The sequence below is a fragment of the Macrotis lagotis genome, chromosome 2 (assembly GCF_037893015.1).
Source record: "Macrotis lagotis isolate mMagLag1 chromosome 2, bilby.v1.9.chrom.fasta, whole genome shotgun sequence".
NCBI lineage: Eukaryota > Metazoa > Chordata > Mammalia > Peramelemorphia > Peramelidae > Macrotis > Macrotis lagotis.
In genome coordinates this window covers 289668712-289694617 of record NC_133659.1, presented here as the reverse complement: position 1 = coordinate 289694617, position 25906 = coordinate 289668712, and the positions used below count along the sequence as shown (strand labels likewise).

Genomic DNA, 25906 nt, shown 5'->3' with positions numbered 1-25906 from the left:
GTCATTATGAAGTGTCTGAGGTTGCATTTGAACTCAGGTCCTCCTGACTCCACTGCGCCACCTAGCCGCCCCGGAACCTGGATCAATGGTTCAGGTGAGTGGGAACTCGGAGATGGCCCGGGTGATAGAAAGTTGGGACCAACCGGTAGAGCTTGTCTGAGGCCCCATCATCCCCTCCCCCAAGAAAGAAGAGGCTGGATGCGTGGGACAGTTGGGCGGATTCATGAGGGGGGTGGCAGAGAGGCAGCTGTCCTTTAGATGGGCCGAGGGGGGGCAGGAGCGGGGGGTAGGGGAGGCGCTGGCAGCAACAGGTGCATCGGGGCTTGGCCCCACCCTAGCCCCTCCCTCCTTCCCCTTCCTTCACTCCGAGTGGGAATGGAGAGGCGGGGCCTAGGGTCGGTCCCCAGACAGGAAAGCCCCCTCCCCTCCGCCTGTTCTCGGGAGAGACCCGGCAGGCGCCGAGTTTGGAGGGGGGCAGCGCCCGGAGACAGCGCGATTTCACGGAGCCTCCGGGAGCCTGAGGGATTGCGCGGACTGGGAGCCTCGGGACTGGGGTCCCGATTCCTCAGGGAGGAGGAGGAGGGAGGGGAGGAGCGGGAGGCGGGAGCTCCCCTCCCCCCCGCTCCGGAGGGATAAGAACTCCCAAAGTGGACCAACCGGCCAGGGGAGTCGGAGGGTGGGGGAGGGCGTGCTCCCACACTGGGCAGGGCTCAGGATCCCTTCTTTCTCCGCGGGGGGGGCAGGCTGAGGAATTTTCTGCCCCCCTCCTCCAAGCGAGGGCGAGCCCCTCCGTGGCTCCGATTGGCCGAAGAGAGGGGGTTCCCACAGCCCGGCCAATGAAGTCGGGGCCCGCGTAAGGGGAGGGCGGGCGGAGCGGGGTTCGGAGCCGGAGCCGGCCCGGGAGGCTGGGGCAGCTGCGACTGCAACCCTGCCCAAGTCGGAGGCGCCGCCAGCGCCGGGGCGCCCGGGAGCGGCCGTGACTCAGCCCGCTCCCCGCACACGTCCGCGCGGCCCGGGCCCGGCTACCTGGCCGCCGCCGCCCGCGCTCAGGTGGCTCCTCCCGGCCCATGCCTTAGCCTGGGCTCCGCGGTCCCCCCGGCCCGCCGCGGCGATGGCGCGGCTCGTGCCGCTGCAGCTCCTGGGCTGGCTCCTCCACCTGGCCGGGGGCTCCGAGGTGGGCAGCTCGCAGGCAGGTAAGTGGCGGCTGCGGGGAGGGCCGAGCCCGGCTCGAGATCGGCAGCCCCCCGGGCATAAGGGGCGCCCCCCCACTTTGTAGACTTGACGGGTCGGGTTGGGGTATCCTGGTTTATTTTCTGTAGAGGGGGGGGAATCCGAATTCCGAGCCCTGTCTCCCCGGTTCCCCCGGGTTTCAGGCACCGCCAGTTTCGGTGTTTTGCCGGCTCTGGGAGGAGCCAGCATAGAATTTGGGGGGGCGGAGGGGGCAGTTGTTCCCCAGGTGGTGAAAACTAGGTCCGGGCCCCTCCCCTTCTTTGCTTGTTTGTGTGCGTGCCGGTGGGGGTGGGGGCGGGCTGGGTAGAGATTAGCCCGAGGGCCAAGTCCAGGTGATAAAGTAAGTGATAAAGAACTTCTGGGGAAAAAAAAACCCAACCACTCTGTCTGCTCTCTCGGATTCACCTCTAGAAAGCCAGACTTTGGCTACTCCGATCGTTCCAGACTTGTGGCTTGAAGGAACCGGAGCCTGAGACAGGCAGCCTCTCCAGAAGAGGACTGCTCCCAGCCCTTTTTGGGGGGACTTTGATCATTGAGTGCTGGTGGGATTTGAGGAGATCAAAGAATTAGGGATTCTACTGACATCTACCCCCCAGTTTGAGGTTTAGTGGATTTGGTGTCCCTCCCTTAGATCGGGGTGGGGGACGTGGGAGTGGGGGGGAACACCTGTGTTTCCCCCACAGTTGCTGGGTCTAAATTTAGCCACTGAGACCTTGAATTGTGAATACTCCCAGCTGGAAGAATGGAGGAGGGGTATGGTATAAGGGATGGTAGTGGCAGAAAAGGGGCGACAGTAGCTACCTCTCCCTTGTAGCCACTGGGAATCTGAGAAATTATCAGCAAGGAAACCAGGAGTTCTGGCTCCTGGTCCTTTTCCTGGGGGGGGGTGGAGAAAAGTAGGGGAGCGAGTGAGCAAAGGGGGTGGCATTGGCCAGGCCTTCCTTTATCTGAATTTTCAGCCTCTGGGCATCCGGCCTTGTCTGGGTTGCACTATGCTCCCTTTGTCCTAGCCCTGGTCAGGGGTAGGGGATGTTGGAGTCGAGGTTCACTTTGAGGATCCCCAGGGGGAATAATAGAAGAGAAAAGAGCCCTCCTGCTCCATAATTCTGTCTTCCTGAGAGGGGCTGGGATTGACAACTTCTCCCCATGTTCCTAGATAATTTGGAGAAGTGCATGATTCCAACCCCCCCACAAACACTTCCTCCCTAGAAAATACTGACATCAGGCTCCTTGTCCTTCCTTCTCTCTTTCCCCACCCCAGTCCACTGCTTCCCCATTTTTGGGGGGAGTGTGTTTGTGTAATGAATTTTTCTTCTGTGGGTCGGAGACAATGACTTATGATTCCCTAGCCCCTCCCTTCAAGCATATTTATTTGTCAATGTGACTCTTTTGGGGACTGAATTTGGAATGGAAGAGAGATTTGGGGCAGGGGGAGATGTCCTTTGACATGGTAAGTGCACAAAAGCATTCCTGGAGTAGTTATGACTAGTGAGGGGAGGCTTTGAAAATGGGGAGGGCATCGACAAGGACACATCTGTCACTTTAAAAACAAAATCTGGATCTGTGGTTTCCATTCATATGGGAGTGTGGAAATTCTCTATTGATACAGCTCCAAAACTCTTCTGCCATTTAGTTATAATCTTAAAGAATGAACAAGGTGACTGGTCCAAAGTTTGTGTTACAAGCTGCACTTGAACTTAGCTCTTCCTTACTCTGAGGCTAGGTCTTGAGTCACTAAGTCACACTGCTCTCAGGGATGTATACTCAAGAACTTCTCTTCACACAAACACATAAGTCTTTGAACCATGGGCATGGGGGGAGGTTTCTAGTGAAGGGATATCCTGCTGGCAAGAAAAGTAGAGGCAATTAGTTCTAACCTGCTGGTGTATGAGTCTTCTCTCAGACAAAAACAATGCAGTTCTCCGTCTTCCTTCTTGTTCCCTCCAAATTGACCATGTGGATTCCAAGATTCATGTTGATCTCCATCCAATCTCCCCTCTTCCTTCTCAGTAATAGAATCCTGACCAGGAGAGTGAGGTGGAGCTCTGTCAAGGGATCAGCCTTGGTACAGAGCTGGCAAGAGGGGGGCATTCCATGGCACCCATCCCCAAATGCCTTCATACCTGCTTCCAGAAGAGTAGTTGCAAATTGATGGTATCTCTGTCCACAATTCCCAACACAGACTTTAACCCAGTAGAAAAAGGGAGGGGACCAGAGATACCTTGAATTGTTTATCACTACATCAAAATAATATTCTGTTCCATTTCTATATCAATTTGTTCAGCTATTTCTCCAACTTATGGACACCTAATGGAAAGACACATTCAATCTCCTCATGTGCCCCCAATACAGCTCATCCTCCCTTCTTTAGTCTAGGAGTGGCCAGTGTTGGAAAGCTCTTGAATTAAGCCTTTTTTTTTGGGGGGGGGTTTCCTGTTGTTTATCCCAGTGATTTTTGTTCTTGGTGAAAACTAGGCAGGGATCTGGTAGGGGAGGGATAGAGGACTAGGACTGAAGGTAAGGGAACAGAATGCATTAATCATAGAGTCACAGTTGGGTAAAGGATAGCAGAAGGGGTAGAGAGAGGTGGAGCTAGAGTTTTGGGAGGTAGTGAGGGGTGGTGCCTATTCTCTGAGCTAAAAAGACAAAGCTGCTATAGACCATTCTCTTTTCCCTCCAGTGAGGTCACTGTCTGAGCCTAGGGCTTGAAGGGGGAGCAAGAGGAGGCTGGGGAAGAGGTGGGGGCTGTCCCCTTCTCTTGGACAGAATCAGCTCATTGTGGGATGGGCTATGGCCCTGGGTACTGCCCCCACTCTACTTCCCCCACCCTTCCTCACTCACAGTGGACACAATGGGGGCTGTGTGTCTGGCCCCAAAGGGATCTTTATTTCAAGGACCCTAGGGCTTAAGTGGGGGGGGTGATAAAGAGCTGGGTGCCCCTAGAAGGAGGAGTAGAGCTGTAGCCTTCTTTTTCCTCCTCACCCATCCCATCCTGAAAAATTTACTACCTGGAAAAAAATCTTGAAATAACAGTAGTTTCAACTTGGTTAACCCCTTAGTTCTCATACCTTATAGGTAAGATTTCCCGATGTCAATTCCCTTAGCGTTACCAGGAATTCTGAATATAAGAAAATTCAATATGTTTCCTCCTCCTGCCCCTTTACTTCAGCCACCCTGATTCCCCCCAGAGGACCAAGTTTGAAAAGACAGAAAGCAATGCCTTATCTGTCCATATATCTAACTGCCATCAGAACTCTTGTCTCTGCTGAGTAGAAGAGGGTTATAGGTGGATTTTCATATCCTGAGCTCTTTACATTCCCTTTCTCACAGTGTGCCTAGGGACCTTCAATGGACTGAGTGTGAGCGGTGATGCTGAAAACCAGTACCAGACACTGTACAAACTATATAATCAATGTGAGGTTGTGATGGGAAATTTGGAAATTGTGCTTACAGTGCACGACCCTGATCTCTCCTTCCTACAGGTGAGGAAATCTGTATCTCCTCTCCTCTGACCTCTTTTCCTTTGGATCAAACTTTTACTGGTTTGCCTTTTTTTTCTTTTGTATGGAAAAACCCTTTTTTCCCTTTTAGCTTGTCTTCTCCCAACTTTTTCTTTCTCCTGCTACCCAGTAGAAAATTGTATAATGAAGACAAACAGTTAGGGGGTGGAGAACAGGAGGCCCTTTATAGATTTTGGGTTGAGAAACAGGGTTGCCAAGAGAGTAGAATTAGGGGGAGGGATACATAGAGATGAAGCTCAAGAGAAGAAAGGCTTTGGGGGAAAGATAATCATGTCTCTTCTGGTTTTTAGCATTCTAATTCCCAGAGGTAGAAGGTCTAAAAATGATCTCTAAATCCAGCTTCCTCCTGAATGGAGAATCTGGAAGACTTAGAATGTCACCTTCCTTCCCACATCACTTCTCCTTACTTTGCTTTTATGATTGAAGGAAATGCGCATGAAACTGTATTTGACTGATGTATTTTCATACCTTCTCATTGATGCTCTTATGTCCCAACATAGTGGATCCGGGAGGTAACAGGATATGTCCTGATCGCCATGAATGAATTCTCTACTCTGCCACTCCCTAACCTTCGTGTGGTAAGGGGGACCCAGGTCTATGATGGGAAGTTTGCTATCTTTGTCATGCTCAACTATAACACCAACTTCACCCAGGCTCTACGCCAGCTCCGCCTCAATCAGCTCACAGGTTTGTAATTAAGTTATTCACTTGTTCCCTCTCTTCAATATGTAATGCCATAGGGGTTTTCTTGGCAAAGATACAGGAGTGGCTTGCCATTTCCTTTTCTAGTGTGTCCCCATTTTAAGCAAATAGGACTTATGTGACTCACCCAGGGTCACACAGTCTGAGGACTGATTTGAACTCAGACCTTCCTGACTCCAGGTCTGGTGCTCTATCCACTGCACCTCCTACTTGCACCTGCTAACTATTCCACTGACCACATCTAAGCATGGCACTGACCCTTTTTACTAAAGCACTGGACTTTTCATAGGACTACTAACCACTCACTAATAGCTAACCCATTCATCTCTTCAACTCTCTTCTCATCTCTCTTCATTCAAACTTTCTTCTTCTATTAACAACTCAGATAACCATCTATTAACTCCTAAACTGCCTACAACAAGTCTTCCACTCAGGATCCATAAAGAGGAATAAAAGTCTTATACCTTTGCAGGGGATAAGATGAACCATAGCTAAGATCTGGTTTTGAACCTTGGCCTCTGCCTGCCTATTCATAGCATTTTTGGGGGCACTATGTTTACCCTGATTTTCTTCTACTAATTTCTTGACCTCCCCGCCCCAAACCACAGTTTTGATTTCTTGTACTTGTTCCCTAAGGGAAAAACATACTGGTTAAATATTACTTGGCTCTCTTCTCTCTTGGCCTCATTCTCTGCCTCCTACTTCCTTGCCCCAGTCAGCTGAAAAATAAATAGGCAGGGCAGCCTGGAGTTGGAGAAATGAGGAAAACTGAGGCAACTGAATCTTCTAGCCTCCCCTTTGCTCTGCCTATCTTCTGCTGGTGAAACCAGATCTAGGACAGGTGTCTGGAGAACCAAGAGATGCTTCAACCTCTCTCTCTCTAGCTGAAAACAGAGCTGCCTTCTTTGCAATTCATGCCACTTCTATCCAAACCCATCTGCCTTGTACCTGTGTAGCCTTTCAAAAATAAGCTCAGTGCCAGGACAGGCATGTTTGTCTAGAGCGCTAACTCTAGATCTTGGAGATTTCAACTCTACCCCAATCATCTTTACCTCCAGAGATCCTGGCTGGGGGTGTTTACATTGAAAGGAATGAAAAACTTTGTCACATGGACACAATTGACTGGCGAGACATCGTGAGAGACCCACAGGCTGAGATTGTGGTTGCAAACAATGGCAAAAATTGTGAGTCATTCTCCTATATTCCCATCGTCTAACCTTCCAGAGATTTCCCTCTATTAAACCTTCATCCTTAGTGTCCAAAACTAGATCCATAACACTGAACAAGTCATGGTATTCTTTAGGCTTCAGAGTGAACCAAGGTCTCCCTCAAGTGGATAAATCTCCAGGATGAAATTCTTGGTGGCTTGGTACTGCTATTCCTTTCCCCTCAGGAAAGTCCCAAGAATTATTCTTCAAGTGCCCTGGAAAATTTTTCTAGACAGGTGCCATATCCTCCAGAGTAACATTCATTTGCACTCTTGCACTTTTTTTTAGGTGGTTTTTTTGGCAAGGCAATGGGGTTAAGTGACTTGCCCAAGGCCACACAGCTAGGTGATTACTAAATGTCTGATTCCGGATTTGAACTCAGGTACTCCTGACTCCAGGGCCAGTGCTCTAGCCACTGCAACACCTAGCCACCCCCTCTTGCAGACTCTTAATCATCATTCAGTCCCACATCATATTAGCATGCCCATCTCCTCAACCAAGCTTTTTCCTTTGAAGTAGTCTTCTACCTTCCCTCTAATCTCCTACTCTGCTGGTCTCTCCTCCTACTCACCGTACCCTCACCAACTCTTACTATTTGAAAGAAGGGAAAAGGCATAGAGTGAGACAAGGAAGGAGAGAGGGTGACTATCTGTCCTAGTTCTACCTCTCTGCAGGGTAAAACAGCACAAGACATGCGTAGAGTCACTGATATTTTCTTTGTCTCTGCCTCTTTCCTCAAACAGGTCCCCCTTGTCATGAGTCCTGTGGGGGGAAATGCTGGGGTCCTGGACCAGAAGACTGTCAAACACGTGTGTACCTTTCTTAAGTTCCTAAACTTCAACTCCCTAAATCTTCCCCTTTGACTTGAGCTAGCTAGTACAAAGACTTAATTCTTTTTTTTTTAATTTAAAACAATGGGGTTAAGTGGCTTGCCCAAGGTCACATAGCTAGGCAATTTATTAAATGTCTGAGACTAGATTTGAATTCAGGATTTGACTCCAGGACTGGTGCTCTATCCACTGCACCACCTAGCTGCCCCTAAGTATGAAGGCTTTAGTGTGAGTTCACCTAGCCAGGCACTGGGGAGACGGGGAATGATAGATAAGGGAATGGGGAGGATAGTGGTTTCAGGATAACCCAAATCAGATATATTCTTGCTGGAAAAGATCCTGGTGGTCATGCCTTCTACCATTCTTCCCCAAACCAGTGACAAAGACAATCTGTGCTCCACAATGCAATGGCCACTGCTTTGGGTCCAATCCTAACCAGTGCTGCCACGATGAGTGTGCAGGTGGATGTGGAGGTCCCCGCGAGACAGACTGCTTTGTATGTACTGGGGTGATGGGTAGGGCCCTTTAGTGGGCCTGGGTCTGGGATGGTGTTGGAGGGTATGGGCAAAGAGGCTTGGTGACCTGGGGTGAGGGACAAAAGTATTTCTCATCCTATCTCTTCCCGTGTTTCATAGGCATGTCGGCACTTCAATGACAGTGGAGCCTGTGTATCTCTATGCCCACTGCCCCTTGTCTACAATAAGCTCACCTTCCAACTGGAGCCCAATCCGCACATTAAATACCAGTATGGAGGAGTCTGTGTGGCCAATTGTCCCCGTAAGTTGCTGGGCAGAGACTGATAGAGTAGCAACAGGGAAAGTTACTCTAGGCTTTCTGTATGTGTCAATGGAGACATTGGGAACATATGTGACAAGTGGAGAGGAAGGGGGAGGAGAGAGAAACATGGATTATGACCCCTCTATGAGAGACTCTTGTGGAGAAGATCAAGGGCCTTTTGCCAAGGACATGAGGCAAAGGAGGCTACAAGAACCTCCATTGCAGAAAATCAGGATACCTAAGGGTTGTAGAAGTTACAGGAAATTCCCTCTGCACTCATTTGGGAGTGAGAGGATCTTAGTTTGAATCCTGGGTCTGCCACGCATGACCTATGGCCTTTTGTAAGTTACTTCAACTCTTTGGAGATCCCTGATCTGCCAAATGCAAGGAGTGGACTACATGGCCTCTAAGATCCTATTCAGCTTTAAGTCCTAGGAAGGTCTGATGGATGCTGAAATTTGTCCTTTCTCATTTCCTTCCTATCTTTTCTCCTTTCACAGATAACTTTGTGATAGATCATACTTCCTGTGTCAGGGCCTGTCCTGGGGACAAGATGGAGGTAGAAAAGAATGGGCTGAAGATGTGTGAGCCCTGTGGAGGGCTGTGTCCAAAAGGTGATTCAATCATTGTGGTACAGATAAGTTTTGTTTCCCCAAGTTTCCTTCTTAGTGTCTCCCATCAAATCCCTCTGAATTTCCTTTGACACATCCTATTTCATGTTTGCAGCCTGTGAGGGGACAGGTGCAGGTAGCCGATTTCAGACAGTGGATTCTAGCAACATTGATGGATTTGTGAACTGTACCAAGATCTTGGGAAACCTGGACTTCCTTATCACTGGCCTCCAAGGGTTAGAGTCTTTCCTTCTTCAAACCTCACGGGTTCTTCCTCATTCTTCCCTATCTCCTCACCCCAATTTCTTTTTTTTTAAAGATTTTATTTTGAGTTTTACAATTTTTCCCCTAATCTTACATCCCTCCCTCCCCCCCACAGAAGGCAATTTGCCTGTCTTTACATTGTTTCCATGGTATACATTGATCCAAATTGAATGTGATGAGAGGGAAATTATATCCTTAAGGAAGAAACATAAAGTATAAGAGATAGCAAGATCAGACAATAAGATATCAGGGTTTTTTTTCCCCCTAAATTAAAGGTAATAGTCCTTGGTCTTTATTCAAACTCCACAGTTCATTCTCTGGATACAGATGGTATTCTCCATTACACACAGTCCCAAATTGTCCCTGATTGTTGCACTGATAGAATGAACAAGTCCATCAAGGTTGATCATCACCCCCATGTTGCTGTTAGGGTGTACAGTGTTTTTCTGGTTCATCTCACTCAGCATCAGTTCATGCAAATCCCTCCAGGTTTCCCATCCCTCCTTGATTCTAATAGAACAATAGTGTTCCATGACATACACATACCACAGTTTGCTAAGACATTCTCCAAATGAAGGACATTTACTTGATTTCCAATTCTTTGCCACCACAAACAGGGCTGCTATGAATATGTCTGTAGAAGTGATGTTTTCATCCTTTTTTATCATCCCTTTGGGATACAGACCCAGTAGTGGTATTGCTGGATCAAAGGGTATGCGCATTTTTGTTGCCCTTTGGACATACTCATCTGTGTGACCCAGTGCAACAGAAGAAATGATTATGTGACATCAAGAAAGCAATCTCCTCTAATATCCCTAACAGAGGCTTATCTCTCCAGGCTTAAACACTTTCTGTATGATAAGGGACTTGTGCTTTTGAGGGGTCAGCTTTTTCCAATGCTGGGCAGTTGGAAAGCTCATTCCCATTCTTATCTAATCCTTATAATTCCACCCTCTTGTCCTGTGGCTGGGCCTTAAAGTAAATTAAGATCTAATCCCTCTTTCAGCTCACCTTAAAAATGTTTAAAGAAAACTTTCTTATTTTTCTCCACCTTCCCTAGAGACCCCTGGCACAACATACCTGCCCTTGATACTGAGAAACTCAATGTCTTCCAAACAGTTCGGGAGATTACAGGTAAGTGGGATTAGGATAGAAGGGATCTGACTCCAGTTATACCAGCAGGGCAAACAGTGACCCCAAGGAGGAGCTTGGGGAGAGGCACAAGCAAGTGAGAAGTTGTAGAAGGGAAAGAGGACAGACTCCCATCAGTACAGTTTCCTTCTTCTGCAGGTTACCTGAACATCCAGTCGTGGCCTCCTCACATGCATAACTTTAGTGTCTTCTCTAACTTGACAACCATAGGTGGCAGAAGTCTCTACAAGTAAGTCTGTGAAGTATTGTTTGACCTAGGTCCTATTCTTGGGGGTACCTTTTGGTTTATCCATAGTACCTGCTGAGAAACAAAAGATACAGTTCCCACTCAATAGTCATGGCTCCTTTGTCCTAATCTTTTTCTCTTGGGCCTCCCTCTTTATATTGTCATTCCCATCTCTAGTCGAGGTTTCTCACTGCTGATCATGAAAAACTTGAATGTGACATCCTTGGGTTTCCGGTCCCTGAAAGAAGTCAGTGCTGGGCGTATTTATATCAGTGCCAACCGGCAGCTCTGCTACCACCACTCTCTGAACTGGACCAGGCTGCTTCGGGGCCCAAAGGAAGGGAGGCTGGATATCAAACACAATCGCTCCAAAAAGGATTGTGGTATGTAAAAGGAAAAGGGAAGATCTGAGGAGACAGGTTATGGTGAAAGGGAAGTTCCAAGGGGATGGGGAGGAGGAAGGATGAGAGAAAAGATTCTGAACTGGGGATTGAGGGACCCAAGGCCAAGTGGCTCTTTTGACACACATCTCATCCTCCAGTGGCAGAGGGTCGAGTATGTGACCCCCTGTGCTCATCTGGTGGCTGCTGGGGTCCTGGTCCTGATCAGTGCTTATCCTGCCGAAACTACAGTCGAGGGGGTATCTGTGTGACCCAGTGCAACTTCCTAAATGGGTAATTTAGGAAGCTAGGAGAGGCTCATGGCGGGGGGTGAGGGGGATGGAGAGTGGTAAATAGAAAGGCATAACAAGGGTCTGTGTATCATCCGGAAGGTTTTGTCTCCTATGGCAACTTCTTGCCTTTCAATGGGAAGGGTATTACATTGAGCTAGAGGTGGGGAGAGGGCTTATGGAGGATAGAACCTGAAAATGACTCTGTCTCCTTTGACCCACCTCCAGAGAACCTCGAGAGTTTGCTCATGAGGAAGAGTGCTTCTCCTGCCATCCTGAGTGCCAGCCTGTAGAAGGCAATGTCACCTGCTATGGCTCGGTAGAGTATAAATCCCAAAATTTCTTGGAGAGGGTGGATGCTGCTCAAGGGGCTGGAGCACATAGGCCTGGCAGAAAATCAATCAATCAATCAACAAACACTAAAGTGCTCAATAGGAAGCTGAGAGTTAAGCAAGATCGGCCAAGCTCTCCTTGGATTTAAACAGTTTTGGCATTGGTGAGAAAATAGCCTAGAGCCCTCAACGCAGGGAAGGAAGCCTTCTTCATGAGCTCAAAGGATCTTTGGACTTGGCCCTTTTTGACTCTTTGTTCCCCCTCCACTAGGGCTCAGATGCTTGTGTTCAGTGTGCCCACTTCCGGGATGGACCACACTGTGTGAACAGCTGCCCCTACGGCCTCCGGGGAGCCAAGGGACCCATCTACAAGTACCCAGATGCTCACCGAGAGTGTCTACCTTGCCATGAGAACTGCACTCAGGGGTCAGTGAAGAAAAAGAGTGGGGAGGGAAAGTGGGGCCATAGGACAGAAGGGAAAAGATTAGGAAGGAGAGGAACCTAACAAAAATAAGCCGAGAGATTTAAGAGGGCTGGCATGGGGAAGTCTGTCCTACCACACAAACTGTCCCTAGGAGCTGGGGATATATAGTCCAGAAAAAGAAAAATGGGTCCCAGAGGGAAAAGAAGGGATCAAAGAATCAAGCCTCATTGATATGAACTCGTGTGGCCAAACCACTGGAGATTGTGGGACAATTGCAGTGGGGAAAAAAAAAGCTCATAGAATGGAACGCCAATTGTCCGAGTCCCTAGCTAAGGGTGTTTTTATTCTCCTCCAGGTGTAAGGGACCAGAGTTCCAAGACTGTTTGGGACAACCACAGGCCATAAGCAGGTAGGTTGGAGTTCAATGATTCTAAGAAATTTGCAAGAGGGGAAGTCCCTGATAGAATCCAGAGAGCAGTACTTTTATCCTTCTCCTGATGATGAAATTTTTGTCCTTTGAGCTCAAAGATTTTGGCATCAGGGAGGTAGATTTGAGTGAAGGGGTGCTCTGCTAAGTCACCAGCTTCACTTTGTCCCTTGGAGCCAGATATGTATCAGAGCAACTAGAGATGGTCCTCCCCCCCTAAAACTATCTTGACATAGACTGGGTTATCCAGGGATAAGATAAATTAACTTTTTCCTTATATAGAGGCTATGTCTAAAAGCTAGTCTGGGGGGGGGGTCCTTGAGTGGCATCTCCCCTGCTATGGATACATTTATGTACAGAAACTGCATTCTCAGGTTAAGTTTTGTTTACTTTATCCTACAGTAAAACTCATGTGGCTGTGGGTCTTGCTGCAGTAGGAGGGTTGATCATGATCATCTTGGCCTTGGTACTTACCTTGCTCTACTTCCGAGGGCGAAAGATCCAGAAAAAGAGAGCAATGAGGCGCTACCTGGAGCGGGGTGAGGTGAATGCTCCTTCCTATACATAAGGGACACCAACAATTTCCAGTGGAGAACCCTCCCCACTGTACTATTGAGCCATTCTCAGTTCTTAATCCCCTCTCTTCAAGGAAATAGTGGTACAGTGGTAAGAAAACTTGAACTGGATTATAGTACTGGTTGTATGATGTTGAGCAAAACAATCCTTTTAAGCCTGTTTCTTCATCTGTAAAACAGGGATAAGATCTTCCTACCTCACACAATTGTTGCAAGGCTACAATGAAATAATGTATGTACAGTGGTATACAAATGTATATAAAGTGGTCAGGGGCAGCTAGGTGGCGCAGTGGATAGAGCACAGGCCCTGGAGTCAGAAGGACCTGAGTTCAAATCTAGCCTCAGACACTTAATGATTACTTAGTTGTGTGAACTTGGGCAAGTCACTTAACCCAATTGCCTTGCAAAAAACAAAAAATAAAATAAAGAACAAGTGAAAGGTCATCTAAATAGACTTCTTGCCATTCTCCCCCTCCCCCTACATATACCCAAAGGGAAAAATTCCCCCTAAAGTGCTTGTTAACAATCCTCTCATGATCCCTGACACAAAAGAAATACTTTTTCTGCTAGACCCCTTAATGCATAATCTCTGATCCTGGTAGCCTTCAGTATTTCCTAGCTTATAACATGTTTAAGCCGTTTCTCAAAAATGGTAACTTTTCTTTTTCCTTTCACTACTGTGGGATTTAGTTCCCTTTTACTCATTGCTGTACCATAGAAGATTCAGCACTGGAAGGGATTTTCCTGATTGTTCCCCTCTGTTACCTACAGAGTCTGGAGCCTCTAGACCCTGGTGAAAAGGCCAACAAGGTCTTGGCCCGAATTTTCAAGGAGACAGAGCTGAGGAAACTCAAAGTGCTTGGCTCAGGTGTCTTTGGAACTGTGCACAAGGTGAGAGGAGCACAGGAATTCCTAAGAAGGAAGTCTGAGGCACAGGCCAGAAAAGCAGGAGGAATCAATGGGAGGGGAAGAATATCAAGGGCTGGAGAAAAGGACTTGATGGGGGGGCGGGTGATGGCCTTAGATGTGGTACTCCCTGGGCCAAAACAAATTAAAAACATTGAAATCCTGTTTCTGTCACTTAACGCCCATGTGACTTTGGACAAATCACTTGTCCTCTCCAGGCCTGTTGGGGCAGCTAGGTGGCACAGTGAATAGAGCAGCGGCCTTGGAGTCAGAAGTACCTGGGTTCAAATCTTACCTCAGACATTTAATAATTACCTAGCCATGTGGCCTTGGGCAAGCCACTTAGAACCCACTGCCTTGAAAAATCTAAAAAAAAAAAAGAGAGAGAGAGAGAGAGAAAAGTCCTCTCCAGACCTGTTTCCTTATCTGTAAAATGTGATTGTTGAGCTGGGTGATCTCTAGGGTCCCTTACAACTCCAAAATCACATCATTATCCCAGGGCATATGGATCCCAGAGGGTGAGTCCATCAAGATCCCAGTCTGCATTAAGGTCATTGAAGACCGGAGTGGACGGCAGAGTTTCCAGGCTGTGACTGATGTGAGTGGGGAGATGGTATGCTGTATGAAGCCTGGGGGTGCCATAAACTCTGGGAAGAGCAGTGTAAGGAAGGCTGATGTCTGTGGGGGAAGTAGGGGGGGTGGGATTGTGGGGTTAGAAACAATGGTATGTCTCTGTTATCCTTATTAATGTTTGAAAATTTGTTTGTGAGAGTCTGGGAGCACATCTGTGCTTTGGCTAAATCACACTCTGTCCTCTAGCACATGTTAGCCATTGGCAGCTTAGATCACACCCACATCGTTCGGTTGTTGGGGCTATGCCCAGGGTCATCCCTGCAGCTGGTCACTCAATTTCTGCCATTGGGATCACTGCTAGACCATGTACGACAACATCGAGGAGCTCTGGGACCACAATTATTGCTCAACTGGGGTGTACAGATTGCCAAGGTGAGAGGTCCCCAGAGGGTACATATCAATTAGATGGGGGGGGGGCGGAGAACGGTTGACTGAAGCCCTGATAATCCTGGGCTGACTCTGGATTTTAGTATCCCTTCCCTGAGATTCCCTTCTGACTTTATAGGGTATGTATTACCTGGAAGAACATGGCATGGTGCACAGAAATCTGGCTGCCCGAAATGTGCTGCTCAAGTCCCCAAGTCAGGTGCAGGTAGCAGACTTTGGGGTGGCTGACCTGCTACCACCTGATGATAAACAACTGCTACACAGCGAGGCTAAGGTAAGGGGTAAGAAAGAGATACAGAAGGCTCTGGTGCCAAGGTAATAGGAAATGGTCAAGAAGCTGTTTACTGTGTGGTGGGCTCCAAAGTGGGTGGGAAGAAGCCCAATGCATCTGACAAAGACTAAAGGGGCATTGATATGGGGGGGGAGGGTGTAAGGGGGAATCTCAGGAGATTGGGGGCAGAGATTAACTGGTAATATCCCTTCCACTCCCAAATCACCAGACCCCAATCAAGTGGATGGCCCTGGAGAGTATTCATTTTGGAAAATACACACACCAGAGTGACGTCTGGAGTTACGGTCAGTACTTGCCCTTCACATAACCATCACCTTTCCCGCACATTTTGAATGTCTTTCAAACTCTCAGAGCTGCCCTGCTAGTCACTTTCTAAAATTACCTCCAGATTCTCATCTTTTGTCATCCATTTCACCATCCTACATGTTTGCCTGCCGCCTCTCCCTGACTCACATATTTTTTGACCAGGTGTGACAATATGGGAACTGATGACATTTGGGGACATACCCTATAAAGGGCTTCGCTTGGCAGAAGTACCTGACCTGCTGGAGAAGGGAGAACGTCTAGCTCAGCCTCAGATTTGTACTATTGATGTCTACATGGTTATGGTTAAGTGTGAGTCATCAGTTCACTTGGGATCTTTGCCCCCCCCCCCCCCCCCCCCCCCGTATCTTCCCTGATGCCCAATCCTTTTGATTTTTGACCTTCTACTGGGATGTTATTAGCCTCAGCTCTTTTTTTATGCTCCCTTTGTTTCTCAATCCAAGGCTGGATGATTGATGAGAACATACGACCTACATTTAAAGAATTGGCTAATGAATTCACTCGTATGGCCCGGGATCCACCACGATATTTAGTTATCAAGGTGAGAAGGCAGCCCTTGGATGGAGATAAAGGGGAGGAAGACTAAAGCCCTCAGTCACTATTAACAACCTATCCCTCAACTTTGAACAGAGGGACAGTGGTTCTGGGCTGCCTCCTGGTGCAGAGCCACCTGCTCTAACTGACAAGGAACTGGAGGAGGCGGAGATGTTGGAGCCGGAACTGGAGCTGGAACTGGAGGAGGAAGAGCTGGCAAACACACTAGGCTCTGCCCTCAGCCTGCCCATTGGTACACTGTCTCGACCACGTGAGGTAAGGCATTATCTTTTCCCCCCTCCCAAAATAGTACAAGTCTATATATAAAGAGAACTGAGGGGTTGTTCACAAGTATTCCTGTTCTGAGATGCCACTCTTATCTTCTCCCCAGAGTCAGAACTTTTTGAGTCCTCCTTCTGGATACATGCCAATGAACCAGAGCAACCTTGGAGGGACTAGACAAGTAAGACTTGGCCAAACAAGTGGAAGTTCATTTGTTTGGGGGAGACTGAAGATCCCTGGAATTTAGCAAGGGTCCATGGAAGAGAAAAAAGACGTTTGACTTTGGAGGCTTGAACTATAACCCCCAGGGGCTCACCAGGTGGCCCAAATCTGTCTTTCCTTTTCTATGAGTTGATGTCTTTTTCCTTCCTTTAGGGGTCTCTCATTCGTGGGAGTGGTGAACAGTGCCCCTGCCCAGTGTCTCTACTCCAGAGTCCACGAGGACGACTTGCATCAGAATCATCAGAAGGCCGAGGGACAAGCTCTGAGGCTGAGCTGCAAGAAGCAGACTCTGTGTGTGGAAGTCGGAGCCCTCGGCCTCGAGGGGATAGTGCCTACCATTCCCAGCGCCACAGCCTGCTCACCCCACTCACACCTCTCTCCCCACCAGGACTAGAGGAAGAAGATATCAATGGCTATGTTATGCCTGACACACACACCAAAGGTACCTGAATTTGGGGGGGAGAAGGGGGTCTTCTGACCATGTGGTCTCTGCATTCTCGTCTGAAATTTTTTCCCTATCCTAGTAACCCTTTTGTTTTTGCTGTATCGGGGAGTTTCTCCACAAATACTCTGGATACCTCTCCCAGCCCTAAATGTTCCTTCACTACTCCTACTATCTCAGGTATTCCCTCTTCCCGGGAGGGCACGCTGTCATCATCTGTGGGCCTCAGTTCCATTCTGGGCACTGAAGAGGAAGAGGATGAGGATGAGGAGTATGAATACATGAATCGGAGAAGAAAGCAGAGTTTGCCGAAACCTCCACGGCCCGGATCTCTGGAAGAACTGGGCTATGAGTACATGGATGTGGGATCGGACCTCAGTGCCTCCCTAGGCAGCACCCACAGCTGCCCACTCCACCCTGTACCCATCATGCCAGCTCCAGGAACCACTCCTGACGAGGATTATGAATATATGAATCGTCGAAATGGCGGAGCAACTGCTGGGGGTGATTATGCAGCTATGAGGGGTTGCCCAGCAGCTGAACAAGGCTATGAGGAAATGGGATCCTTTCAGGGCCCTGGGCACCATGCTCCCTGCATCCACAATGCCCACCTCAAGCCCCTTCGAAGTCTAGAAGCCACTCACTCTGCCTTTGACAACCCTGACTACTGGCACAGCAGGCTTTTCTCCAACACCAATGCTCAGGGGACATAACCCTTCCTCTCCCTGCCCCACTCAGGAGGCTTTTTATGGCAGCTGGCACCTCTCGAGGGTACCCCCTCTTTTCTACCCTCACAGTACTTCCCTCTTCCCAGTGATCCCTCTATCAGATTCTCCTTCTTGGAGGGAGCTTTTTAAATAGCCCCCCCCCCCCCAAACAAAATGTATGTGGTATTGCCAATTCTGCACTTTCTTCTCTGGCTCCTCCTTCAAAAGATCTGGTAAGGGTAGGAGGGTTTCCTCTATACTGTGTGCCAAACCCAGCTCCCTTAGGGGGAATCCCTGGAGATATGAAGAATTAATCTCTGTGTCCTTATTCCTCTGTCCAGATTTTCCAGTTTGGTATTTCTGGGCTCTTAAGTAAGCTTCTGTACAGTGTGGCTACTTGGTAGAGGGGGGGACAATTTATTCCGCAACTACCCACACAAGGCTGGCAAAAGACAGGAGCTGGATCAGCTACTTACTACCTCCCCTATTCAATACACCCAAAGGATGGAGAGAGGAAGGAGGGCGTAAAGAAAACTATGAAGGCAAGAGTGTTTGGAAGTGATTTTTTTTTTTAAGTTTACCATAAGTCTGACCAAAGTCCACACACATACCTGAAGCTGGAGCGATAGAGAAGGCTGAGCTGAAGGGTCTGTGCGCGTGAACATGATTATATCTTCATATAACCCAAAGACCCCGCTACCGAAAAGCAAATTCACAAGATTGCCTTAAAAGTAATTTTCCCGGGGCCATGACCGAACTGGTGATAGCGGGACGCCTCCAGTTGGTCCGGTGGGAGGGTCCCGACTCCTCAACATCCATCTCTTTGGGGAGGGGGATGGAGAATCTCAGGTGAGTCGCTGAAGGAGCTGTAATATTTTTTTTTGGTTTGTTTTTATACATGTTTGAATAAAAATGCCAAAGTTTTACCGTCTCTCTATATATGACTCCTGGGGGGTAAGGAGACCCCCCCCCCTTCTTTCACTTCTGTCCCCGCCCCAAGTCCCTCATAGGGAATCGAGGACATCGATAAGCATGTAGGAACCAAAGCCTAATTTTAGGGCTGGAAGCGCCCACCCCGCTCCCCTTTTGTGCTTTACCGAGATGGGCGTTAGGGTGCGCGGTCCGCAGCCCGCTGGGCCCGGCCTCTGCGGGTCCTTCTCGGTCCGCCTCCTCGGGGCGGGAGCCCGCGGCTTCCAAGGCTGCGAGGTCGGAGGCCTGGGTCGGGGGAAGCGTTGCCCGGGGGAGCTCCGCCCGCCTTTTCCCTTCCTCTCGCGCCCCGAACCGGCCCAGCCGGCCCAGCCGGCCCCGAGGAAGCTCCGGCGCCCGGGCCTCCCTCACAGCCCAGCCAGCCCCGGGCTCGCCCCGCCCCCTCCCGGTCTCCCGGGTTCCTGCAGCGAGGCCCTCTGGGAGTCGTAGTTTTCCTGCCTATCGAGAGGGCGGGGCTCGCCCGTCGGCCTTCCTCCCACTTGCCGCCGGCCGCCCGACTCTTCCCAGCGTGCCCGGCGTGAGGACGGGCATGCGAGGCGAGGCCCTGAGGCCTGACCCGGCGAGCGCGAGGCGTGCCGGGGGTTGTAGTCCCGCCGCCGCCGAGTATCGCTGGGGAGCCGCGGTGACGAAGACTCGCCCTCCCAGAGTGCCCCACGCCGGAGACCGCGCGCTTGCCCGCTCGCTCGCTCGCCCGCTCGCGCCTGCCCGCCCGCCCGCCCGCTCGCGCTTTCTCGCTCGTTCGCTCGCCCTCCTCCCTCACGTACCGCGGGGGGCTCCGGCCACAAGCGGCGGCGGCTGAGCGGGAGGCGACCGCGACGGCGAAGGCGGCGGGAAGATGTCGGGGGAGGACGAGCAGCAGGAGCAGACGATCGCCGAGGACCTGGTGGTGACCAAGTACAAGATGGGGGGCGACATCGCCAACCGTGAGTGCGGCCCGGGGGGGGGCGCCGGGGCGGTTGGGGCGCCGGGCAGTTGGCAGCGAGGGAAGGGCGCGCCCTCTCGGGCTCCCCCGCGGCGCCGGGCACGTGCCGCCCGGTGCCCCACGCGGGGCGCTGCCGCCCCGCCGCTGCCACCAGCTGCCCCGCCACGTGCTCGCCGGGGCCTTTTCTGGCGGGGCCTCCCCGAGGGGCCCCTCCCCCGCCGCCGGCCCCCCGAGACTGACACGGCGGCTGGGGGCTCCCCAAAGCCGCGGCGCCTCCTTTTGTCCTAGGGGCCCCGGTGAGCCGGCTCGCCCCCGGCCCCGCAGCGCTTCACCCCCTTTGGGAAAGTCACTTTGTTTTTTAATTGAATCACAAAAGAGACGGATCCACCCTGGGCTTGGAGCGCCTAAGAGCCTTCTCCAGAAATTTCCCTATCAAAGACTTTTTAAGAACTTTTTTTTTCAATGTGGCAGCTGGGAAATGGAAAGATTAGGGAAGCAGCCCTCTGAAAGTCGCTGGTTCTGCTGAGTACTTCTGACCCGTGTGCCCTCCGCACTCAGCTTCTCCCAGCTTCGGCTTGGGCAAGTTTTGTGAGTTGTGATTCGGGAGGTGGGAGACGTTTAACAAGGCATCAGTCTCCGTTTTCAGCTCTGCTTTCCTTCTGTTCTTGATGCCTATAAACAAGCTTCTGGCGTGCTTTTCTTACACAAAGCTTTTCCTTGGTTAAGTTCATAAACCCTGTCCCTACTACATCAAAGGTACCACCTTCCCAACGTGGAGGAGGAGAGACTATTGCTAGAGTTATTTCTGCATCTGTTCTGTTTTGACCAAGAGCTGAGAAGGGAGCTGTTTTTCCTCAGGAAAGGGATATAACTTATTTTTTGAGGAGTGTGTGTGACCTAGAGGCATTAAAAAGGCTCAATATCCAAGTTATTTTACTAGGGTTGTGCCCAGGGCTTATACAGCTGAAGTGGTCAAATTCTAAGCAAGGTACTTATCTATCCTACCAGGAGTCCTGAGGGTGGTGGTAGAAGCATCAACCTCAGGTGCATCCGTGCTGGGTCTCTGTGAAAAGGGTGATGCCATGATCATGGAAGAGACAGGCAAGATCTTCAAGAAGGAAAAGGAGATGAAGAAAGGTAACAAGCCCTTCACTGGTTCTTAAATTTTTCCCACTCATATGTTCCAAAACTTACATAATCATCTCTGAGGTTGAAATGTTTGGGAATATAGGTGGGGCAGGGGACCAGAGACCTGTCTGACTGACCCACTTCAAAGTGGCTAATCCTGGGTGGAGTTTCTGGTGAAGGCTCTTTTCCCATTTGGCTTAGGGTTACTTGCACTAGGGAGAAGCAGCTGCTTGGGTTGACAGCCACTTTTTTTACAGGTATTGCCTTCCCTACAAGCATCTCGGTAAATAACTGTGTCTGTCACTTCTCCCCCTTGAAGAGCGACCAGGACTACATCCTGAAGGAGGGTGACTTAGTAAAAATGTAAGTCCCTGAGTAGTCCAAGGCCCTCCCTCTTCTCAGCTTGGGTTCAGTCTCCCTTGCTGCAGTGCCCCGGCCCATCCTCAACCTGTTTGGAGGGGCTTGTCTTGTGTGGAATCAATGTTCCTAACATTTTGCTCCATCTGTCTTTTAGTGACCTAGGAGTCCATGTGGATGGTTTCATTGCAAATGTGGCCCACAGTTTCGTGGTTAATGCATCTAAGGTGCGTGGCTTGATCTTGAGATTCCCCTTTGGGTGTGGGTAAAGTACCCCTTTCCTAATTCCTTCCTCTGATCATGAAGAAAGAAGCAGTTACTTTTCTCCCTGCTTACTCTAGATAGGCATGGCAAGGTTCAAGAAAAGGTACTGATGGCTTCTCTTATCTGCAGGGCACTCCAGTGACAGGGAGAAAAGCAGATGTGATTAAGGCAGCTCACCTGTGTGCTGAGGCAGCCCTGCGCCTGGTCAAGCCTGGAAACCAGGTAAGGGAGGGTGTTTTTTTAATACAACTATAGGGAAGTTTGAACTTTGCCCTCACTCCCATAAACTTGAGTCCCAATATGAATTGGCAAAATTTCCTAAACCTAAAAAGGGCTTGTTACTTTTTTTCATTTCCTTTTCCTTCTAAAAGATCATTCCTGTCACCTCCATGATCATGATCATTATTTTCTGTGAGTGTGTAACCTATTAACAGCTATTCTTTTGTCTCTCTTCCCTCTTCTCTTTTCCTTCCTACTACCTTCATCATTTACATTGTATTCTGTTGCTTTTGCTTTCTTTCCTATCTTCTTCCTTTCTATAACTGAAATGGTTGAGTGAAGAAATTGATACTTTTATTCTCCCTTCTGAGTGGCATGAAAAGTTTAATATGAATGTAGCTTTAGGATATAAGGCTGATAGGTAAGAGAATGAAACAATTTAAAAGTCATTGTTCTAGGATAGTAGTTTTCAGTATGGTCCCCCATAGCCTTTCAGGAGTCTGTGGATCAAAACTTTTCATAATGATACTTAAAACATTTTTGTTTCCAATATAGTAGATGTCAATAGATAATATCCAGATAAACAAAAGTTCTTTGAGACCTCTTGAAATACTTGAGAGGGTAAAGTAGTTCTGAGATCAAAATAGTTTGAGAATCAAGTCACCCTAGAGGGGTTCCCATTTTTTTCCCCTTTCTAGGGGGAAGCAGGGCTGCAGTGGTGATTTTTGACTTGTAAGTTTCTGCTATCTTATCCTGATTTTGATCTTGTGCCTTTTAGAACACACAAGTTACAGATGCCTGGAACAAAGTTGCCCATTCATTTAACTGCACACCAATAGAAGGTGAGGTTGTGAGTTGAAAGATCTGTATGTCCAGAATAAATGTTCACCCAGGAGATAAGATTCAGAGAATCTCTCCTGGCCCAGAGCAGTGAAACCTAATTCCTGAATTCAGGATCAGGCCTCCCTTTGTTGTCTGCTCTGTGGAGCTTCTCTTAGAAACTGAGGGAGGTGGGTTTTGACAACTTCCTTGTGTAGTAGGTACCAAAGATTAACTCCCTCTCTCCTCTATTTATAGGCATGTTGTCCCACCAATTGAAGCAACATGTCATTGATGGAGAGAAAACCATCATTCAAAACCCCACAGACCAGCAAAAGTAGGTTCAGATCCCTTAGCTAAATCTTTCCATATTCCTTTTTAGTCTCCTTAACCCCAGTTATAAATCCTCTTTTTTTCTTCTCAACAGGAAGGACCATGAAAAGGCCGAGTTTGAAGTCCATGAAGTCTATGCTGTGGATGTTCTTGTGAGCTCAGGAGAGGGCAAGGTGAGCTTTCTCCAGGAGAGAAAAAGGGAAGCAAAAGTTGGAAGGAACATGATTCCCTTCTCAGGAAGTAATCTTTGTCTGGAGAGCCCAACGAGGGACCTGTCTCTTGTTTATTCCCTGATAGGCCAAGGATGCAGGACAGAGAACTACCATCTACAAGCGAGATCCTTCAAAACAGTATGGTTTGAAAATGAAAACTTCCCGTGCCTTTTTCAGCGAGGTGGAGAGGCGATTCGATGCCATGCCATTCACTCTCAGGTACCTGTCTTGGTGGGGACAAGTCTGGGACTGGGAGTGACTCAGCCATCCTGCACACACACACACACACACCCATCCTTCCTTGTATCCATGACCTGCCTTGACTTGTCTCCCCCAAGCCAAAAGTATGTGGAGTAGGTGCATATTTAAGGATGGATTCTTAAATTCAGAGAAAACTGTTAGGAGCTGATGTTAGTCTACAACTCTTTCTCTAAATCTTTATTCTCAAGGTTCAGCTCAGGTGCCACTTCCCTAAAGCCTTTCCTGATCTTCCCAGTATAATCTTCCTCCTCAAATTGCCCTTGTGTTGATTGTGTCCCTGTTGTCATCTATATTCTCTCCCCGCCCTCATATAAGCGCTTTGAGGACCAGTAGGATTTTTATTTTCTGAATACTCAGGACCCAACTTAGTACCTCAGATAAATTAGATGAATAGATAGTTGAATTATTGAAATCACAGACAGGATGGTGAAGAGGCCTAAATCCCCAAATCTTCTCAAATATAGGGCATTTGAGGATGAAAAGAAAGCCCGGATGGGTGTGGTGGAATGTGCTAAACATGAGCTACTACAGCCATTCAATGTTCTATATGAGAAGGAAGGTGAGTTGTGGCATGGTGTGGGGTGTTCCGTTCTTGGATCTTACAGCTTGACTTTGGAGCTGAGTAACTCCAGGATGGGGGCGCTCAGCAGAGGAATCTGACCTTCCAGCCCCGCAACCCTCTCTTCCCTCTTCCCTCTTCCATAGGGGAGTTTGTTGCCCAGTTCAAATTCACAGTACTGCTCATGCCCAATGGTCCCATGCGGATAACCAGTGGTCCCTTCGAACCCGAGCTGTACAAGTCTGAGCTAGAGGTCCAGGATGCAGAGCTAAAGGTAAGTAGTGTTTGGGAGGAAGGATCCAGGAAGGAAAATGAAGGAGAAAGGCCTAGGGAAGTTCAGAATAAGAAGTAGTGAGTTTTTTCCCTTATACATCATCTGCTTTCTTTTCCCTTCCTCTAGGCACTCCTGCAGAGTTCGGCTAGTCGGAAGACCCAGAAAAAGAAAAAAAAGAAGGTTAGTTATAATTCTCATAACTTGGGTACATAATTTTCATGCTGGTTGACAGTTCTCAAAGACAAGTAAAGATGGGGATGGTGGAGGGATTCAGACTCTTTAGTTGGCCCTCATATACAACATTTGACAGGTTTCTTTTCTGCCCAATCCCCCTAAATTGACCTAGACACTAACCCAAACTGTTAGAGGTTTTTAGTTGTCCTTTCCATTCCAGGCCTCCAAGACTGCAGAGAATGCCACCACTGGGGAAACAGCAGAAGAGAATGAAGCAGGGGACTGAGATGGTTTCCATCTCCCTAACCCAGTACTCCTCCCTATTTCCCCTCCTACTATACCCTGGGCTCCACAAAGAGCGGTTCATCTTTTCCACCCAGGACCACTGGCAGAGCGGGGAACCTCTCCCCTCATCCCAATCCCTACAACCAACCCTCCTTCCAATGATTACCAGCTCCAACTGACTCTGGCCTTGGGATGCTAGGACTCCTGGCCATCGCAGACTACTTAAAACAGAAAAAAAGAAATTGAATAATAAAATCAGGACTCAAAACTTGTCTTCAATCCCCTCTTTCTAACCTTTTTGTATTGCTCTCTGCTTGGTCAAGGTTGATGGCCTAGCTCTACAGGGAGAGGCAGATGGCCGATCTAGCTTATGCACCGCCACCACCTTGCCTAAAATTTTTTACTCTCATCTTTCCTAGTGGTCAGTATCTTACTATTTGTCTGGGGCATCAGCCCCATTCTGCCTCTTCAAGTCTTTGTTCTGCCTCAAAATGGGGTTGGGGAAGTGTCTTCCTCTATTTTCTCATTTTGATTCTTATGTAGCAGAATCCTATTCAGATCCAGACTGTCTGACCAGGCCCCTCCCATTTTGTAGGAGCTGGAGCCTGTAATTTTGGGATTCTCTTCTGTTGTATGGATCCTCTTGCTTAAATTTTTAGTTTTTGCAAGGACAGGATCTACTTGTTTTCTCAAAGAACTATAAAGAGATGGCCCTTCTCAACTCAATCTGATTCCTGGAATTGCCCATAGTTCCCTGACTAGAACTGAAAGCCCCATCTGCCAGTTTGGTTCCTGTGTGTGGTGCTCTAACATCCCTCTTCTGAGAGAGGGTAGGAATCAGGGGAGCAGATTGACTCTTAAGGAGGGCTCCTCCTTTCTGAAGCTCTTGACTTGGATTGTACAGATTTTTGGGGCTTTGTGGGTTGTTGTGGGAGGGGCATTTAGTAAGTGGGGTCTTGGGGAGCTGGGGCTCCCAATAACTCATGGGGTTTTTAAACGCACCAAGTTTGCGTCAATAAAAGAAATTGGATTTGCTGATGATTTTCTGATGTGCCATTTGTAATGCTGCTCAATTGGTGATGGGGTGGGGGTGGGGGGGATGGGGTGGTCATGGTAGAAGATATGTCTTGAATAAGCAAATTCCAGTAAACTGGAATAGGTTCCCTAGGATATGATAGCTACCTACTATCCTAACATGAGGGTCATTGATACTATTTTAAGTTATATTCTGTCCTCCTTGGGAGCAATGAAAGAATAAAAATCTCACCAATTTCTCTGGATTAGAATTTAACTTGTCAGTAGGAAGTGGGAGATTTATGGTTTAATTTTTCTGGAGTGGAAATGTACCTCTTGCAGAGTCCTCTTGTTCAGAATAGGATACCCTTCCCCCCCGGGAATGTTCTGTTATTTTTTAAAAATAAAACTGATGAGTAA

General features: G+C 48.7%; 2 protein-coding genes across 2 annotated transcripts; both read left to right on the top strand.

Moving 5' to 3' along the window:
- The first annotated feature begins 1087 nt into the window (after window positions 1-1087).
- ERBB3 (erb-b2 receptor tyrosine kinase 3) lies at window positions 1088-17844 on the top strand. The gene is made up of 28 exons (XM_074226409.1): window positions 1088-1193; window positions 4561-4712; window positions 5252-5438; window positions 6512-6637; window positions 7405-7470; window positions 7869-7987; window positions 8127-8268; window positions 8769-8882; window positions 8995-9115; window positions 10204-10277; window positions 10434-10524; window positions 10699-10904; window positions 11063-11195; window positions 11420-11510; window positions 11795-11949; window positions 12303-12356; window positions 12777-12918; window positions 13721-13840; window positions 14355-14453; window positions 14675-14860; window positions 14994-15149; window positions 15376-15451; window positions 15636-15782; window positions 15935-16032; window positions 16122-16301; window positions 16417-16488; window positions 16683-16971; window positions 17152-17844. Exons 1-28 carry the CDS (start codon window positions 1112-1114, stop codon window positions 17682-17684), a joined length of 4011 nt encoding a protein of 1336 aa, XP_074082510.1. The 5' UTR covers window positions 1088-1111; the 3' UTR covers window positions 17685-17844.
- Window positions 17845-19363: 1519 nt separating this feature from the next.
- PA2G4 (proliferation-associated 2G4) lies at window positions 19364-24740 on the top strand. Its single transcript, XM_074226410.1, has 13 exons — window positions 19364-19588; window positions 20596-20724; window positions 20973-21078; window positions 21230-21299; window positions 21466-21558; window positions 22334-22397; window positions 22633-22711; window positions 22802-22880; window positions 23005-23138; window positions 23645-23739; window positions 23886-24013; window positions 24140-24193; window positions 24408-24740. Exons 1-13 carry the CDS (start codon window positions 19501-19503, stop codon window positions 24471-24473), a joined length of 1185 nt encoding a protein of 394 aa, XP_074082511.1. The 5' UTR covers window positions 19364-19500; the 3' UTR covers window positions 24474-24740.
- The last annotated feature ends 1166 nt before the right edge of the window (window positions 24741-25906 follow it).

Coding starts and splice junctions, on each gene's coding strand:
- PA2G4 (XM_074226410.1), top strand. CDS start 19,501: ATGTCGGGGGAGGACGAGCAGCAGGAGCAGACGATCGCCGAGGACCTG. Junction 22,881..23,004: donor TGAGCTCAGGAGAGGGCAAG/GTGAGCTTTCTC, acceptor ATTCCCTGATAG/GCCAAGGATGCAGGACAGAG. Junction 23,740..23,885: donor TGTTCTATATGAGAAGGAAG/GTGAGTTGTGGC, acceptor CCTCTTCCATAG/GGGAGTTTGTTGCCCAGTTC.
- ERBB3 (XM_074226409.1), top strand. CDS start 1,112: ATGGCGCGGCTCGTGCCGCTGCAGCTCCTGGGCTGGCTCCTCCACCTG. Junction 16,302..16,416: donor CACTGTCTCGACCACGTGAG/GTAAGGCATTAT, acceptor TCTTCTCCCCAG/AGTCAGAACTTTTTGAGTCC. Junction 16,972..17,151: donor GCCTGACACACACACCAAAG/GTACCTGAATTT, acceptor CTACTATCTCAG/GTATTCCCTCTTCCCGGGAG.